The sequence below is a fragment of the Polyergus mexicanus genome, unplaced genomic scaffold, assembly GCF_030449975.1.
Source record: "Polyergus mexicanus isolate NDT 795.1 unplaced genomic scaffold, iyPolMexi1.0 SCAF_2, whole genome shotgun sequence".
NCBI classification, from domain to species: Eukaryota; Metazoa; Arthropoda; class Insecta; order Hymenoptera; family Formicidae; genus Polyergus; species Polyergus mexicanus.
In genome coordinates this window covers 9,062,962-9,082,623 of record NW_027223322.1, presented here as the reverse complement: position 1 = coordinate 9,082,623, position 19,662 = coordinate 9,062,962, and the positions used below count along the sequence as shown (strand labels likewise).

General features: G+C 35.0%; 3 protein-coding genes across 12 annotated transcripts; 2 read left to right on the top strand and 1 right to left on the bottom strand.

Annotated features, from left to right (window-relative positions):
* The first annotated feature begins 3 nt into the window (after window positions 1–3).
* Window positions 4–5,476, top strand: LOC138944814 (sperm surface protein Sp17-like). 7 transcript variants are annotated; one of them, XM_070315846.1, is made up of 3 exons: window positions 4–177; window positions 2,997–3,452; window positions 4,185–5,475. In XM_070315846.1, exon 2 carries the CDS (start codon window positions 3,021–3,023, stop codon window positions 3,381–3,383), a length of 363 nt encoding a protein of 120 aa, XP_070171947.1. In that variant the 5' UTR covers window positions 4–177; window positions 2,997–3,020; the 3' UTR covers window positions 3,384–3,452; window positions 4,185–5,475. The 7 variants fall into 7 exon arrangements, with proteins under 7 accessions (XP_070171947.1, XP_070171943.1, XP_070171944.1 ...); XM_070315842.1 differs by lacking the exon at window positions 4–177 and adding an exon at window positions 184–429; XM_070315843.1 differs by lacking the exon at window positions 4–177 and adding an exon at window positions 184–438.
* Window positions 5,477–5,715: 239 nt separating this feature from the next.
* Qbp-1 (Queen brain-selective protein-1) lies at window positions 5,716–15,621 on the bottom strand. The gene is made up of 4 exons (XM_070315847.1): window positions 15,501–15,621; window positions 7,561–7,627; window positions 7,339–7,465; window positions 5,716–6,976 (listed from the first exon to the last, which is right to left on the bottom strand). The coding sequence occupies exons 2-4, from the start codon at window positions 7,611–7,613 to the stop codon at window positions 6,764–6,766; spliced, it is 393 nt and encodes a 130-aa protein (XP_070171948.1). The 5' UTR covers window positions 7,614–7,627; window positions 15,501–15,621; the 3' UTR covers window positions 5,716–6,763.
* LOC138944812 (uncharacterized) lies at window positions 12,018–19,637 on the top strand. Of its 4 annotated transcripts, none has more exons than XM_070315834.1 (4): window positions 12,018–12,375; window positions 14,393–14,654; window positions 17,066–17,477; window positions 18,063–19,635. In XM_070315834.1, exons 2-4 carry the CDS (start codon window positions 14,405–14,407, stop codon window positions 18,556–18,558), a joined length of 1,158 nt encoding a protein of 385 aa, XP_070171935.1. In that variant the 5' UTR covers window positions 12,018–12,375; window positions 14,393–14,404; the 3' UTR covers window positions 18,559–19,635. The 4 variants fall into 4 exon arrangements, with proteins under 4 accessions (XP_070171935.1, XP_070171938.1, XP_070171937.1 ...); XM_070315837.1 differs by lacking the exon at window positions 12,018–12,375 and adding an exon at window positions 13,147–13,373 and having other exon boundaries at window positions 18,063–19,637; XM_070315836.1 differs by lacking the exon at window positions 12,018–12,375 and adding an exon at window positions 13,447–13,745 and having other exon boundaries at window positions 18,063–19,637.
* Window positions 19,638–19,662: the final 25 nt, after the last annotated feature.

The window sequence follows — 19,662 nt, the reverse complement described above, 5'->3', positions numbered from 1 at the left end:
TTTGAATCTTGGACCGGCAATGTTTTGCATTTTGATTACGCAGAATGCAAACGGATCTCGGGTATACGGACCTTGATACATATTTTTAGTACCTGCCGCGATAGAGAGAGAAACGAGAGGAACGAGAGGATCACTCTATCGTGATCGTTGCGAGCATTCAGTGAGCGGGGATCCAAGGTAAGAGCACGACGTCGCGGTGACGTCATCAGGCGTCGCGACGACGGCATCGTCGTTGCCGCCGCGGCCACTCGCGTATAGTCATCATCGCGACCTGTCGCTGCTCTCTCTTTCGTCATGTATATTGTTCGCTTCCGTATGTAAACGATATTGCCACTTTGGGAGAATCAGTCACGCTTGCCGATAGTTGTCAGTGATTGCTCTGCTGCAGTTTTGTCATATCCGGTATTTGATACATCCGGTATTCCTGTGGTAAGCAAGGTCAGCAATTGCAAACTATATATAAGATAGATGGTGCATATAGATAGCATCATCCCAAAAAATTTATTAGAAAATCTAAATAGAGTATATAGATACATATATATAAATTTTTATATATAATATTTAATAATATATTATATATATATTTTTTTCTCTTGATTTATTATACTCTTATTTAGGTGTCTATGGAATAGAATAAAATGGAATATAAACGGCATGGTTGAATTTATTTATTTATTTTTTTATATTATCGAAAGAATCTTGAAAATTGAGGATAGTGAAAATCAACTTCTCTTCAGATGTTTTTAATTTAAAATAGCGGATATCTGTATTGCATTGAAAAACTTTGCAAATGTTGTTTATAATTGCTGATATTATTGCATAGTGGGTAGCAATCTATCTATTCTCTTTCCTATATTTTTATAAAATTATAAAACCTATCAATATTATCTTCGCGTGAAAAGTTTATACTGATTAAAATATCATTTCGTATAATAAAGGAATAACATGTCCCCTTATTTTCTAGCTTAAAAAATAAAATTATTGCGTACTTTTTAAATTCTATATCATAATTAAATATCATAATAGAGAATAAGATATAACGGCGAATATGCGGGGGGATTCATGAGTGGGATCGTTATCGATGCTCGAGCCGGCCGATTGAACAATGTATATCGTTTGAGTGAGTGTATTTTCGTGATGATGAGCATAAGAGAAGCGTTATACGCGAATATACGCTCGAGATCAAACGGCGGACGCAAGCAAATTGGAATGCTCTTGATCGTGCGCGCGTGCATCCGCGGACTTTCGTCGACACTCTCGCGACCATCAATCATCAATCAGCGTATATTGGCCTCAGGACGACGAATTTACTATGACGCGCGATTCGACTCACGAGACCAAAATTGATGCTATGCCCGGGCGATGTATTGTACGGACACTTTGTGAGGTCTCTTCAAAACAGATTCGTTTGACTCGGTGCGATCCATCAAATTGCACAAGTAAAAGAATATAAAGATCTAAATGATATTTTTTACAACCCAAATGGTATTATTTAAAATTTTGTAAGTTAAATTGCTCAATTATATATTTGAAGAAATATTAAACAAGTACCTAATTGTGAAAAAATAAAAACAAAATAAAAATTGTGATGAGAATAAAAATACTCCGATGCTTGATGCATTATATTTAATGCATGTGACACGACGAAAATCTCTTTCAGTTCAATAAAAATATTTTTGCATGTAATTTTTTACTTTCTCTAAACTATATAAAGAAAGTAGATAATGTAAAATAAAATTTTTCAAAATATATAAATTAAATAGAAATTGTCTCTCGGAAAATAACGATTCTATTCGAGGCACAATATATTTATTGTTGAATAAAGTTATATATTTTTTAATTTTATTTATAAGATAAATAATTAATTATTACGCTTGATTTTAACTATCATTTATGTACCAAAGTATCACGATTATCTGGAAGATCTGTGCTCATCCTCTGCCAAGTTTACACGAAATTAACCATTCTCTCGTGGACGCGCGGAATAAGACGTAAGGCGATCGATGACGCGGAAAACGAGAGCTTTCGTAGCGAGGTATTATCGCAGAACGCATGCGCGATAGATCCATCCTTGCTTCGAGATGGATAAACGCGATCGTCGTGACTCTTTGTCATGCATCCGTTACGCGTCAGTTTCCCATCTTGCTTGTAGTCAAGAGGACGCGCGATAAAGAGATCGAAAGTGAACAAGAGTGCTCGACCGGAAGAACAATCGTTCGCATCTTTGAATCTTTTCCCATGAAAAATCGCATTTTAACATTAATCCTAAAGAATCAGGAAGATAAGATTTGCTTCGTTTTTTCTCTCGAATTGATATTTATGGATCACTGTAAAGATCGTTCAATCGATCCGCGCTACTGGAAAGCCCTACTTTTATAAATATTTTCTGCGATTTGCTTCGCAATTTTTTTTACATTTAATCATAATAGATACAGCGATTTTCCAAATTAATTCCTAGAACAATCGGCAGAATGTTAAGGTGATTTCCTTGTTGAAGAATTTTCAGAAAGGAAGAAGCTGCTCTTTCTTTCATTTTAGCGTCGATATTTATAGAAGATTGAAAGTATCCTAAAGTTTGTCCTACTTCCGTTGGTGGGATTATAAATAATCGAGGGAATATTCCGCTCTTACCTCTTTTGCCTTTTAAAATAAACCTTCAAAAATAAGGAAATCTTCATCTCTCTTGATTCAGTTGGAATCAATTCTAATCGATTTTCGATTGGCAGAATAATTCTAAACTTGGCTTGTTTTTTGAGAAACGATCTTACAAGCAATCAAGAATAATTTTAAATCGTTTTTGCTCTCGGGATCGATCTTTGTATACCGGAGATACGTGACTTTCTTCGAAAACGATCTTTGTAAGCAATCTCAGCGAACATCTCTTCGGAATCGATCCTCGTGGAATGATTTAAAGAATTCAGGTCGACGTATTTTAACGATCGAGAGACACGGTGCTTTTTTCGCGTGATCGTCTTAAAACTCCATTCATGCCGCAGACTCCTAAGGAGGAGACCGACGCGATGAAGGCCAATACAGCAGCAACAAAGATCCAGGCCAACTTTCGTGGATATCGTGTACGTAAGCAGTTGAAGGAATCCACGCCACGTCGTCGTCAGAGTCAGCAGCGACAGAATCAGGACTCGCAGGAGCAGCGGCAGAATCAACAACAGCAGCAGGAGTTTTCGAAGCCAAAGGAGCATCTTTTCAAGAGACAGAACACTCGGGAGGCACTCGAGGAAAAGTCAGCGACCAAGATCCAGGCGGGTATTCGGGGCTTTCTGGTGCGGAAGAGGCAACAGGCGGTTCAGGCCGCGGCGACGAGGATTCAGGCCGGTTTCCGTGGCTTCAAGACGCGAAAGTTGCTCAAACAGAACGGTCAGTAGTTTGTACTCGCTGATCTCTTCCCGGCATTGGACGAAGGATGACATAAGGCGTTGACGTGTATATTAAAGGTGCTTCTCATTTATATCTCGTGATCGCGCTGACGTAAATTTATAGCCTCTATGACTGTGCATATGTGTTTGTTGCCAAGTTGAGTAAAAGATGTAAGAATTCCTTGGATCTAGCTTTTTCTCTTTTTCTACAAGCCTTGATATATACAGGATGGGCTCAAACGTTCCGGTTAGATTTTGAAATTTAATTTTGAACACAAAAAATTTCCTATAGATATAGGTCGAAAAAAATCAAGAAATGATAATTTTTTCAACTATTATTAATCTAAAAAATTTTAGCTTAATAATCTTGTTTTGAAAAAATTATCCGAAATAATAGAGGATTGTCACAGGAGAAAGAATAGTTTTGTGTGTCACATAATTAACATTATCTAATATCTTCTGTTATGCGAACATATTGCATGATCGACAATATAGCCAGAATTGTTTATGAAATAAAAAACATTTTTAGTCTTTATCTTTGAAGCGTATGTTCGCGATGATCGCAACGATTGCGTGCTAATATTAATCATCACTCATTAACTGCAGAAGGAAAATGTAAACAGCTGCAACATGCGTGCATCTGTGACATCTCATCACTTGGATGCGGCTTTTACAAACGCGGTTTAAATATAACACTGAGCTCGACCCGAGCCCTTGACCCTTAAATTCTTAGCACCGAATTCTTTGGCATGCATCTCTCGACTATCTCAATATATTTAATTCTCATACTATCTGTCGGTTGTTTTTCAGTAATACGTGGATTCGTTCGTGTACTCGGAGGAAATCTCAGAATTGGATCGGAGATGTCGAAGAAACAACTTTTAATTAAACCAATTACGTGTTGATCTTTACGATGCTTGACATGTATATATTTTTCGGACACTGTGTATTTTTGGACACAAACTTTGTGAAATTTGCCAAATACCATCTCCAGAATTAATGAATGATAACTAATGGCACATTGTTTTATAACAATCTTTATACTTTATCATTATTTTTAATTTAGATTGATTTTTTTCTACGCTAACTTTCGTATAATGATGATGACGATAAACAATGAAGACAAAAGCAATAATAGAAGACGTTGTTTTAAGAAAGTAATCGATATACATATATGTATGCGATATAAGTTAGTTAAATGATTATGTGAAACTGTTAAAAAATTCTCTTCTTATTTTATGTCATTTTTATTGCGATGTAATTAAGACATTAATTTGAACGCAAGTTGAAGATATATTTCTCTATTGTAATTTCGTATCTACGTGAATCTTGTCGATAAACAATATATGTATTTATATAATGAGTAGTGTGTATATGTGTGTATAGATGTATATATACTTTTTTTTTTGTCATATACTTGCATTATATTTCACAATTTTGCTTTGATTTTATGGATAATAAATTTTTAGTCTTTATAATAATTATTTTTTATCACATGTTTAATATATTAGTGTCAATTTTGAAAATTTCTTATTTTCTTTATGATTGGTTAGGCTTCTATACAGAATTTGTCTGTACACCAGTTGGTGTTTATATGAATTATAATCGATCATTAATTAATGGTGCAACAACTGAGTGTATAGAAATTATCTCCCAGAGGAAGATGAATTGCAAAAAAAATTTTGAACCTATATTGGAACTTGCGCGAGAACGCGCTTAAGATAATTTTGAAAACTGAGAAAGAATTATTAAAATTCATTTAATAGTGAGTATGTTTCACATTATTTAGTGCATATATATTTTTTTTTTTTTTTAACTAATTGCAAATATGTAAAATCGTTATATGCATGTTCATCATGTTAATATGTATGAAAATTCAAAATAAAAGGATACACGAGAGAAAGCTGTTATCCGATGAGAGACCAACAGTTTACCAATATCTTTGGATGGCAGCACTTGATTATAGAAAAAGGCTATGCTATGTCATTTTCGAGGTACAAGATAAAACTCTCAATTTTAATATCAATAACAGATTTTTTTAATTTTCTCTCGAGAAAAAAATCGATGTACTTAACGAACAAAAAATATAAAATATATTTAAATTGAAAAAAAAAATTAAAATCTACAAAACGTGAAAACTAGATATACATTCATCATTGTAAATATTTATAAAGCTATTTTCATTTATCATTGTAAACAAATCATTTTATCTCATTTATCATCATGAAGAAACAATATCCGTCATTGTAAATAAAAATATCCTTATTTCGCTTAAGAGCACATAAACAAAATCGTTATATGAACGAGGGAAGGTAAGGAGTCAATATTAATAATGCGCATATGAATGCAGCCAATTTTATTTCGTTGTTCGTTATATAGGGTGGCGTTCACCAAACATTCACGGCTGGTCTCCGCAAAAATACCGAGAGCTACGTAAAATACTCGTCGCGTTTTTAAAACGCCCACGAATGACTAGTCAAATAAATAAAAATATAAAATACATTATGCGACAACGAAAAAAATAGTTCTTCCTTTTTTATTAAATATTAATAATAATCCGTTAAAGAAGCAATACATTTGATATACTGATAGTATTTTAATATCTAACTAAGTAAGCGCGCGTTTTATCAAGAGAATGTTAAAGACTTTAAAAATAAAAAATGTATCAACATTAAGAATATATATTGAAACGAGTTCGTAAAAGTTGGAGCAACTTTTTTAAACGATTAAAGGAATGTCAAAATTTTTAAATCGACAATATTTATAATGACGAGGGTTCCTTCTCTTCGTTCGTCTTATCCACCTCATATCATTTCCCGTGTTCCCATTTGTATTTCGATTGACGCTCTCGATTTTCGGCGGAAACCTTTACGGTGGATTCGCGTGGGAACATGGAGGCCCCGGTCATCGCCTAGTGCGCGTATTCCGCGAGAGACGCGATTCACAGCCAAGAATCATGCGCGTGATTCATCGAGTATCTCACGAGATCAAGCTAGCCGGCGACGCACGCACGCTCGCTCACGCGCGCGCATCCGCGTTTCATCGAGGCGTGCGTGGATAGAAGACGATAATTCATACAATAATTAAAAAATCACAGAAATGCCATTAAACACGGACAGGGGCACCGTCGTCTCGCTGAAGGGAATAGAGACTTGGGCCCCGACGAGTTATCTATCACAATCGTAGATACTTATTAATGAGATTATACACATCGTGAAATGTAATAAATAATTCGGAAAATCGCTAATATTTATACGCATTTTTCTCTTTCTCTCCTTCTATCTCTTTCTCTCTCTCTCACATTTTACATTTGTTTTCCGCATTCGTCGTTTTTATCCATCCGTCATCCTTTTCGTTTATCCGGAGCGGCTTGCGGGTCGGGCTTCCGTTTACTTAGCAATTCTTTCGAGGGAAAATCTATCGAGGCGCCTGATGATATCCTCGAGATGACTTCCCGATTCCAGATGGGGCAGACAAGCACGATTCTCGAAGCAGTCGAGGGAATCCAGACTACAGCCGGCACATCGGTTGCAACTGCACATTAATCCGTCGCCGCACACGCCCCACCTCTCGCTCGGACCGCCGCATCTCTGGCCGGGGCCCTATAAATCGGTGTGGCGACGATAAGAGCGCGACGAGATTTTTGTCTTTCGCAAATTCTCAAATAGAAATTGATGCCAACGACAAACATCGATATTAAAAATTATATTTGTGAAATTTATATTAAATTTCGAAGAAGAAATTTGAAAAAGTATATAGAATATCTTGAAAAGTCAATGGATAATTGAATTTCTATTCTGTTCTCGATTGTACGAATTAAACGTTGAAATTTCATTCAGCTTTGAAGCCGTGCGTCAGTTCCAAGAATAGTCTGGCAAGATTTTTTGAGAATGATATTTTTTTTTTAATGAAAATGTACCGTACATACAATTGTGCAATTGCGTTAATCGATGTTGTCACTTACTCGTCGGCATTCGGCGATACCGCAGAGAGCCGATATTACGACACCAAACTCGCATTTATCACACTCTTCGCCGCAGCCCACACACAGCTCTTGCCGGAATGTGGGATGAGCGTAGCACTTGCCGATTCTGAAACACAACATTAAGATTATATATATATATTAATTGTAATTTATGCGTAAGACTTTATCTGTCACTGATCTATCTATTATATCAATACTTACAGGAAGATTGTGGCCAGAAAGGCGATCGCGTGAGTGAATTGAAAGGTAAGCATGATGATTCGCCGGTCTGAAACAGAGATACATTAACTCTTAATGTCTTTTCGACTACAAAATTTTATATAAAATTGTATAAAATATTTAATCGGTAATTTTTATTTTAGATAATGCAAAAATGCATTTACATTTAAACTGTTATTTCTCTCCATATCACTTTTTTGTTATATCTTCTTTTACCTATGCAAATATCTCGTCAACTTAATGATTAAGACGAGCGATTCTTATGACCGGTTGAATAAATCTACGTATTGTTCTTCAAAAGGCGAAGCATAGATCGGAGGAAAAGAGCGAGAAAGAATAACGAGAAAAAAAAAATAAAATTTACGTTAAATAAATTATTAAAACGCATCAATATTATGTACGATTTCTCCCATTTATGATAATGTCTTGCGTGATCGTTATTAAAAGTTTCATAAACTTTCTCATGTTTTTATCACAAAGCTTGCTTTTGTTTTTATTTTTATACAATTTGGCATTATCGAAACGCAGCCTTGTGTTTCATTGATTAGCTTAATTAACAATATGCCGTCGTATCAAACATCAATGTGACTTTCATGTTTCATATGCCCATTCGACTTTTTTGATAGAAAATAATGCCGTTTTATAGAAAATAATCTGTTTTGTAGAAAATATTTTATGATAGAATGACAATGAATAATTTATTTTATACGAGAGATGTGATTTGATTTTAATAATGAACCATTCTCTCGTAAAATCCCCATTATCGCAACACCATAGATGCGGATTATCTTTTCATTTACCGAGTTCAATCACCCCGCTTCGATGTCTTAGCATTACGCAAAGCAGTTCGATACGATGGTCCAAATATCAAACTTCCACCAAGTATCGACATCGCCGTATCTCCGAGTCGAGACTTTTCATCGCCAGTAGATCACGTGCTACTATGGTAGATCGGGTACGATAACGAACCCCTTGAGATGTATATATTAAAATATATATTACAAAAAGATATATATATATATATATATATATATATATATATATATATAAAATTATAAAAAATATGCAATATTATATTTATTTGAAAAGATGTTATTTTTAGGAAAATAAAAAAATTTTTTTATCTATCAAAAGATCATATATAGGACATACACTCATAGATTAAGAAATCAAATGAGCAGATCTTAATGAACTCGCGAAAAAGAGAGAGAACACTATACACGAGAGATTCTTATAATGCGCACTTTAGTCTTTGACTTAGCCACCTTGATAGCGATGGAATGAGGAATGAATCGCGTCAGCAATTAATAATTAATTAATTTTTCTATGATGATATTTTATAATATGTACATCATTTTGTATTCGCGACTACATGATGTCCATTAAACCAGACTATGATGATGATGATATGAATATGATGATAATGATAATAATGCAGCGGCCGCGATGCGAGAGTCGCGGAAAATCGTTCGCGCCGGCGACTCGTCTCGCGAATTAAACGGGCAAAACTGATGCTCCACATCGAGGATCCCCACTCTGCATATAGTAAAACAATTTAGCTGCAGCCTCCGTGACTTCGCGGGGGCAAAGACTACCGACTTGAATCGATTCATCGATAATAAACAGAAACACCCGCATCCAATCCAATTTAAATCCTCGTCTTGGGATCGTTCTTTGGATTATTCAGAAAATTATTATTATTATTATTATTTTTTTTTTTTTTGAAGATTGCCAAGGAAAGTTAAAATAGTGCGAGATTTGAGAAAAATCCGTCCAAGATAAATTATAAAAATAATCGGACGATACCGGGAAAGTTGTCAAATTAAGCTAGAAAGCTTTGACGATCTTAGAATGCGGTGAGTAAAAATGCGATAAGAAATATTTTAATTGACATTATTTGTCGTTTATATGCTAATAAATAAATAACGATAATATATGTAATATGTTCAGTTTCTTTTCTCGAAACATTGCAATATTCCATATAAATTGTGATAGTATAGAATTTATATCAGACAAATGAGGTATAACATATAAATATCATAATATACGTTGATCGCGGTTTTTGTGATTGTATTTACTTCATTTATAATTGCAACTAAATGATTTTGCAGAATCTTTAGCGCTAAATAGAGATGAAATTTTTAAACTCTCTGGGTTCGTTGATTGAAGAAACACACCGTTTCTTGAAATAAAAATAACGAACAAATCTCTCCTGTTCCTCTGCTAATAATAAACACAAACATTTTACGCGGTAACATGATCATCCACTTTCCGCCGAACAAGGCTTCCCTTCTTCCCTTCTACATGACTTCCCATAAACATTCGTTCAGAAACAAGAAAACTGTGTTGGCTGACTCATAATATCGATAGACTGTGGATCTCACGGCCTTCTTTATGTTTTTTTGTAAGCATATGAGTGTAACAATAAAAGAATGTATTGTTTATCTCTTGTATTGTTACAATATAATCTTATTTTTGTCTGTCATTTTGTGAAGTTGTTGCATTCTTATCTTTGTATATATATATATATATTGATTATTATTTTTGGACTCGCTCCACGCATAAAGAATAATAATATCTCTATAAAATATTGCAAAGAACTGAAAAAAATATAATAAATATAATCTAACGATACTATGATTCGACCTTGTAATTTCATACTTATCTTCTCTTTAGATTTTTAAAGCCTCTACCGTGAGATAAATCTATGATGGTTATACATTATTTAGACGATTTTGCAACAAAACGTTGTTGTATTTTTCACGCGAGTCCTTTTTCAGAATATGATTATTTGTGTGTCAGCGCGTTTAGCGATTCTAATATCACGTAGCAACGATGTGTCGACGAATGCACAAGCGGCGTGTTGTTGCAAAAATTGCATTACAATAAGATAATGGAAATGTAGATACGGCTTGGCGCCTTGCGAAATATTTTGTCTCGAGCAAATCCGGTCGTAACTATATTTGAGTTTAATATTCGACGATCTTTTGTTCTCCATACAAACGCAGAGATATCTTTTTCGGAGCGAGTGCGACGATTATTTGTCGAGACGTTACATCTTTATTGTGGGTCACTGCGTCGAACCGCGAGTCTTTCTAAACTCGCTGCGAGACAACGTAAAATTAGCTTCCCAGACGGCCGATTCTCCCTCGATGTGAGCGAAAACATGCGTACCACGAGAATCGGGTCAATGACACGTGAAATATGCATGTTCAAGGGTCGGACATTTAGATTTCATATTTTTAATTGATATATATTTTATTATGTGAAGAAAAAGGAGAAATAAATACTGTGCAAATAACGATGCAAATACGTCCTACGTTTAAGAAACCCCTGCAAATAACATTACAATTATAGACATAAATGTCCCCTGTACTGTTTATTTTCGTGATACTGTATTGCTGTATCGGAATTAGTTTCACGTGGTCGTGAAAATTGTCAATAGTCACCACGCAATCACCGGTACTAGGAACCAGCGGAATCATCAACTATAATAATCGTCGCTTTCTGCGTCTGTAGTGAATGACGCTCGTCGCCAGACAATGAAATTCAGCACGCGGAATTCTCATTGATGTTTCGCAGATATTAATTCCTTCTAATTTAGTTTATTGCGCGAAATAATTTTTCCTTTTTATTTATAGATTTAATAATTCTTTTTATGCGAATGCACACATTTTCATATCATCATTTCATGCGCGTGATATGAATATTTGCAATATTACAGAGTAAAAAGAAAATCTGTAAATAACACATACTGCGTGTGTGAAATATTCTCTCTTTCTCTCTTGATAATATACTATATACTACATCGAAAATGAACAAAGTAAAAGAGAGTTTGTAAAATTTAATATATTTGAAAAAATAATGATCTTTACGAATCCGATGGACTAAAATATAAAATATATAGATGATAGGAAATAAGAGAAAGTTAATCTGTAGAAAATGCGTTCATTTATACTTAATTTGTAATTTCGAAACATATATGGGGCTTTCAAAAATTATCACTATGACAACTCATAATCTATATGGAAGCCGAAAACGTGAATGGTCTCATAGAGCCGCGCGTTCGCCACTCAACCGGATCGGACGAGGGCCCACACGCATTCCGCACAGAAAGATACACAGGAATAATCTGTGAGGGAATTTTCGCAGATCGGAAAACGCGTCTGACGCGACATCACGCCTCTGCTCGCTAAGAATAGCCGAAGAAATTTGCGTTGCTCAACACCGATGCCAAATTCTCCCTCTCCAGCTCGCTTAATTCTCCCTCGCCCTCCTCTCACCATTTCCGTTCTCATTCTTTCTCTCTCTATTTGCACCTTCTTCACCTATCCTATTTTGCCTCCTATTTTTATCTTTGTACATCTTTCCTTTATATACTCTTGAATTTTACTTTTCCTCTCTTCGTTTGGTCTATTTCTCGTTTTCTATAACGTGTCATCGTGTTTCTTCTCTCTTGCGCCATTATCTCCTCCTTAGCTCTCTCGTTTTCTATCACATATGCATGTACGCACGCACATAGTTCGCCCTGTCTCGTTGCTCCGCTGATACAAAGACCGACAGAACGGTCAGTATCGTACCAGTTAGCATTCATTTTGGACGTGTGATCTAAGAAACGCAGCGGCATATTCATTCCACAGTGAGGTCCTGAAGAGACGCGTCCCTTGAAAGTGAACTCGGATTCTCATAATATTATTAGAGAATTTCGAGAAACTGCGAGGGAATTCCTTTGGTACTCTCAGAGTTCGCGATTTACTTGTGAAGAATTAAATACGTTTTCTCCGTCGTAGTTTGATAGTAAGTATTATTGACATTTATTCTAGCAATCGAAAGTATATTATTGAAATTAAATTTGTTTGTTAAGTATTAAAATGTTATCGCATTATGTTAAAATAAACGGTCTTTTATAATTATATAATATTTTTATATTAGTGAGAGTAGATTGAACCTTTCTCTTTTGACAGCAATTCTTTAAATTTTGATAAATATTGATAAAATATAAGATCTCAAAAAGAGTCAATTAAAAAGTAAACCGATAATAATAAATTATTATTTAAAAAGAAGTTCGATGATAAGTCAAGAATATAAATACGTGTTTCGGAAGAGGCAAATGCATCATAAGACCGATTGCATCGGATCTGCGATGATTGCATATTTAGAAGTTTCTATCATATGTTTTGAGCTAAATGCGGTATCCGATATTCTGCGTCTTATTTACTTCATATACAGATAATCTTTGATGTAAACGTGAAACAAGTCGAGTGGATCCATTTTAATATTAAATATGCTCTAAGAATGAAATATATATACTTCATGTTTCTTTATATCTGTTTAATTTTTTAAAATATAAAATCCGAAGACTAAAAGTTTCTAAATTTTTAACGAAAATAATAAAATAGAATAAAAAATGTACAGACTTTGAATTTAAAATTGTACCTATTTTTGGCTATAAAATTCAGATGCAAATTGTAATGCTGTCGCTATATGTTAACGATTCGAGAGATCAGTATATTTTCTCGATGCGCGTGCTTCTGTTTTCAGATTTTCATGAATCAGATTCGTCGAGCAAACATGTTTACAATCAATGTTGACATCACGGGAATTTTGTTTTGCCTGGATCAAGATATTATTTGATATTAACCACAAAATATACGATTTACAAATTTTGCGCCAAATATGACACGTTGCCTTTGCGGTGGCTAGCACGTGATCATCATCGAATCATCTGACATTGCATGTCTTCCGACGTGCATTAACGCGAATGTTACACTGTACACAAGAACCTCGTGAAACAGGCGAGAAAAGAGAAAATCTGATTTATAAATAATATAACAGTTAATATTTAAAAAATGGACTATATATGCATAAGATAAATTTGTCATAAATATTCATGAAATTGCAGAAAATTACAGCATTTAAGTGTGAGATATTCGACAATAATTTTGTAATTTATAATCGGGCAACTTTTCTTTACGAAAAAGATGGACAAATTTCCGCGTATAGGGAGGATAAATCAATCGGAAAAAGATAAACTGTTTGATAATCGGTCTCGGTTGCCCGCAAACGTCGAAAAATATGGCCCCTGACTCGAGGAGCAGCAAACGCTATGCATACCAGACTTTGAATAAATATACAGAGAGAAAGAAACAGGATGGTCGATGTAAATCGTGAGCGCAAAAAGAAGCATTGCTTTTCCAAGAGAGAGAGAGAGAGAGAGAGAGAGAGAGTTCAATCTTTACGAAGATCTTTGTGAAGAAAATTTTTCGCGGTCAGAAATAGTTTGAAGCGTCCAATATAGAGAAGCGAGTAGAGATGCAGAAGACTTAAAGATCTACGTAGATAACTTGCCAAAGCATATCGCGCGAACGATTTTTGGCTGCACTGAGCGACTTTGAGCTCTCAATGTAGTACTTCTGGCATCTCGAGTTTGTCATTAAGCAATTAACTAGGTCTACAAGTTTGCGATTAATTCACAATTTAATTGAAATTTATCTTCGAAATTAACTAAACAAAATTCTTAGCAATATAATATTTATTTCGACTATTCTTATTTTGTAGCCTAATATTTGATATTTCTCGCGTTATTGATACGATATCTAATTAATATTTAATTAATCTAAAAGTATATCCTAAAAACTCTAAATCTAACTAGACTCTTCTTCTGATTTAACATTTCATTTTTGTCAATGTTTGTTTAACGCGACATCCCGAATTAGATCTTTTATCGATTTTAAAATTCAATACAAATTTTTAGGAGAAAATACATTAATAAATAGAGATAAATTAATCGAGATATTTTTGTTTAATTTTTCAGGACGGCTTGAAGATGGGGATGATAGCGCGAGTAAGGCGTCGCGTTCGCGCAAACTCGCTGACAGTTGACAAGGAAAAGACAGCGCAAAGTGTCTGTCTTCTAAGCGCGGTTCTACTTCTGCCCTACTGTCCGCGCGGTCCATTACCGCTTTTACCATCGCCTGCGCCAGTCTTGTATTCAGCTCTCGTATTGCCAGTGGTCCTAAGCGCGAATTATAGGTACCCGGTCCCGACCTTGAAGACCCTCGCCGAAGCGGTCAAAGGTATAACGAAAAAAAATAGATAGTTTAACGTTACGTTCAACCTTTTCTCCTTAATTCTTTTCTCTTTTTTTTTACCGCTTTAATTCTAACTTTTTGATTTTATTTTTTTGATTTTATCTTTTGATCCTTTAAATATTTTAGAAAAAAAAACAAGATGTCTAAAAGATTATTTTGGATTTAGATTTAATCTTTTGATTCTACATAGTATGTAAGAACTTTATTACACTTTCTTATTCTTTTATGAAATTAAAAATTAATCCTTGACGATCGTTAATTAACAATATATGATTTGTTTCTAAGTTTTGATAGCATCGGTTAAACTTGAATTTTTATAAATAATTTTATATATGTATAATTATATCTAAAAAAAAAAAAAAGAAATAATTTTTTAATTATTATATAGAATCAGAAGATTCAATCTATGAATGTAAAATATAATCCCCTCGAAATTTTTCTTTTCTTCTCTAAAAGATTTAAATATATAGATATCCAGATAAATCTTAAATTATAAATGATATACATTTTCAGAATATAATCTACGTTTAAACTACATCGATATCTACATCAATAGTAAACTAGTAGTATACGACAGTAGTGTCATAGTATCTCAGTATCCGCAAAATATCAACGGGATATAACGAACATATCCGAGATATAATAGAATGTCGGAATAGAATATCATATACACTCTCTCTTTCTCACAATCAGTGTAGTAGTCCTATAATTAAAATATTACACTCATTGTCAGTACTATGGTAATATATTAAGCGATCCATTCTAATCCTTCCTGAGAAACGCGAACTTTGCGAGGATTTATCGTAGATGATGACGATCGTCGGTATTTACCTGAATTCTGGAGTCACCTCGCTGCTTGCGGATGTTGTTTCGTCTCTGATCGACGATTCCTTCCGTGTGGACACCGAGTCGCTCAATGCTCGACTGGAGACCGGTCGCCGTTAGTTTTATAGGTACCAGAGTGCCCTCTTGGCTCTTCGTCCTGATGCCTGCGACGAGGGGGGTGGCTTCGTCCTTTGGTTGCCATGTGGAGAGATTCTACGGGTTCCACGTAGCTGTCGCTTTCTCAACACCTGTCCTTGTCTCACCCTGCCGCCACGTCTTCGGTGACTCGTCCTGACTGATGTTCATTAATATGTAAATTTTCTTTCGCCGGATCTCACGCTCGGACTCGTTACTAAAAATGAAGTCGATCATTCATCGAAGCCACGTCGATTACATTATACTCAATTAACGGTGGCCGAGGTGACTCTCTTCCCCTCTCGTCTATCTTTCTCGCTCGTTCTTATCAGCATCAGCTGATAACAAGTTCGCAATTATTTTCGTAAAGCACGCCCTGTCACGTTATTCAGCAACTTGTCATCCTTTGGATAAAACCTCTAACGGAGGGGTGGGAGGGGTTGGTCGCTGCTGTTCGGATCCATCTCTGGAAAATCACTCGCGATGACACGCTCTCGTACGGTGTACCGTGCTCTCTCTTTCTTTCCTCTTCGAGGAATGAAAGACGAGTATGATGATGAGAAAGAACGGAGAAGGATCTTTTCGCGACGAACGCATATCAGTGTGTTCTTATGCGTAATAATAACGAGATGTCGCGTGTCTGCGCGTTTCTTTTTGCTCGCTTCCGCATGCTCGTCGGCGCGAACATTAATGATAATCTTCCCTGATAATTATGCGGACGGCTATAAACGTTTTTGTTCGATCGACGAAGAGCTGTAGGATATAACTTTTGAGGAATGCCTTCGTCACGTGTTCGATCTCTATGTATCTTTAAAATATGGAAGTCGATTAAAACGCGGGTTTACGATCGCCTGCTTCGATCATCTGTGATAATTGTTAATCGGCAGATATAAATAGCCAGGTAGACGTTTTTGTATAAAGACGAGAATAAAACCAATACGAAAATTGAAGTCATCGGTCTGCGTTAGTTACTTCATCATATCGACATACAGGTGTATATGAGATATCGAGTTATGACAGTAAAAAAATTACTCTTTTCATGTCGCGTTTCTTAAGTTATAATTTGGAGATATATATTAAGAAACTTTCTTCAAACGTTGTAATTTAAAAGTATAAATAAATTACGTTGATTGTACCTCTTCTTCAAGGGATGTACTCGAAGTTTACATTTTCGGATTATAATTCCGATCTTGATATCTCTAAAGATGTGTGATGTGAGAAGCGGATTTTGAATATATCTATCGTACAGACTTCATTAATTTTATCATTTGTTCATTAAGATTCCTTCCCATTCCCGTACATTTATATATTGTATAAAGAAGAGTTCTCTTTTTTAAAACTCTTATATAAGCCAGTTTCTAATATTATGTACATAAAGTAAATTCGTATCTTTTTCATTGTACAATATCACAAGCATAGCGATATTATTGTCGAAGGCGGAGCCAAGAAAGCCTGGCAACCCCTGAACTGTTTCTTGAAACGATTGTACGGGCCGGTGGATCGCGCGGAGAATCTCTTCCTGAAAATGCGAAATTTCTCCGTGATGGCGAATCAGATAGTGTTTCTGATGCTGGTCGATAAGGTGCTGCTACCGCAACAGAGACTGACTTGCCTATACACGCTCATGTTCTACAACGTGATAGCCTACTGCGTGAGCTACATCAAGGAGCTAATTCAGAAGGAGGATTGGTCGCCGTACGTCACCCTGACCGAGCGGTCAAAGATAAAGCATCTCGCCATGTCGGCCACCAAGATCGTGCTCGAGTGGACCAAAGCAGTTACATTCGTTGTCACGTTGACCTTCATGCTCCTTGTGTTCGGATTGGAACAAGGCCTCGACCATTACAAGTGCGTAACTCCATTGTTCGTTAGATGTAGCAACTAAGAAATATTACAATTGTCTTTTTCCATATAATTGCTTCTGTTTGTCATCTAATTAATGTGACCAAATATGCTTAACATCTCATATTCAGATCAATATGAGAGATAATAATTCCTCTCATTTCTGTTATTATAATTCGTGTATTATAAAAAGAATTAATAATCTAGATTTGTGTGTATACAAGGTTTAAAAAAAAGGATAAAATATATTTTAAGAGGATTTAATACTCTCAAAAACAAGTCGAAAAGTCTTAATAAATAAGCTGTTATTTTTTTGCATAAATTATAATAAAAATAACAACTTAAAACAAAAATAAATTATAAAAATATAAAAAAATATAAATATAAAAAGCAAAAGAAATAAAAATATAAAAAAAAACGGTTCATTTGCGGACCCATGTTTATTAAAACTTTTTAATTTATTTTGGGACATACTAAATCCCTTTAAAATATTTTATTCCTTTTTAAATATCCTATATCTAAATTTTTTAATTATTTAGTATTCTAATACGTATATTTTGTAATGCGTTAATATTTATATACGTCTCGCAGACCCTCGTCGATCTATTCGGTGATTACATGGATCTATTACTCGGCAACGGAGAAAGTCTTCGTGGAGATGTTCCCGACGATTCTGGGCTTCTTGCAGTTAGAAGCGTTGGAGAACATCGAGAATCTGTATGCGCCGGTGATACTTCGCTGTTTCACAATTGCCATGTCGGCGATCTTCAGCATTCTGCTGTTGCCATCAGCTTCCTGGAGGTTCCTGATGGTCGCCACATATCTTAATATATATCTAAGGTGGAAGGAACTAATGCAGAATTCAGGCGCAGTGTTGCGGCGAGAACGTGAGCTGTTGAATAGATACCGGAAGGCGACCATCGAAGAGCTCGAAAGATTCGATGATGTATGCGCAGTGTGTCTGTGCGGGATGACGAAGGCCAGAGTGACGCCCTGCCATCATCTCTTTCATGCGGACTGTTTGCGACAATGCCTCAAGACGAGTGACAAATGTCCCATGTGCAAACGCGAGCTCAAATTCGACTAAACAACAAGAAGCAATATTCTTTTGATTGTCTGCAGAGATTTATAAGGCTTTCGAAACATACCGTCGAAGATGATGAAGAAAGAACGTCTCGAACATTTAGGATGACGCTTTTATGTTTAAAAGATTTAGAGACGCCCTTTATACGTTTGGGTATAAAAGATTTACGACGTCGTTGGTGCCCAAAGGATTTACGACATTCTTTACGATATCTAAAAGAATCGGGAGAAATTCTTTTAGACATAACTTATATTGCCCGGGGAAGGAATCAGTGAAAGGAAGAAGCTTGCGATATTATAGAGCATGGATAATATTCGCAACGCTTGGAATGCATGTTCCTTTAGAGATTACTGTGATATAGATCAGCAGCACTGGATAGCTTAGAATTATATACCGGACATACATTTTATTATCATGTCGATTAATTCGTGGCTGAGCTGACACTCGTAATTCGTAACTTTAATGTAACTGACGAATGGAAATACGCTTACTTTGTATTACTATTTTTCGTTAATATAGTGTAATAGCGTTAATGTAGTACCGATCGAAAAAAACTGCGAACTATGTCATTTATATGTATATCTATAAAATATTCTTTTTGTGTTGCAAAGTATACTATACTGTATACTCTATCTCCACTTTTCTTCTTTTATGAATTTAAACAGCTTTGTTACATATATTATATCTCATGGAAACTTATTTTGCAAGTTTATTGATAGAATTAGTGGAATTTGAAATGTTGCAAAGTTTTGTACTCGCTATAATTTGGTTTTGAAAACATGTGATAAAATAAACTTATAAATCATATAACGTATGCAATTAAGATTAAATAATATTATATTTTTCTGTAAAATAAGTTTCTATAAGTTACAATTATCTCATATTTGAGATAAAATATAGTTTAATAAAAATCCTTCTTTTCAAAATTTATAACAAATGGAATAAATCCTTATTCTATTAAAATTCTCGATATATTAAAATGTGTTTTTTAAAATAATTTGTTACATAATTGAGCAATAGATCCTTTAGGGTGAAAAAAAGAAAGAATATTTCTCCTTTCTTCTTATGTTAGATCTACCTTATATTTGCTATTGCATTCTATATTCT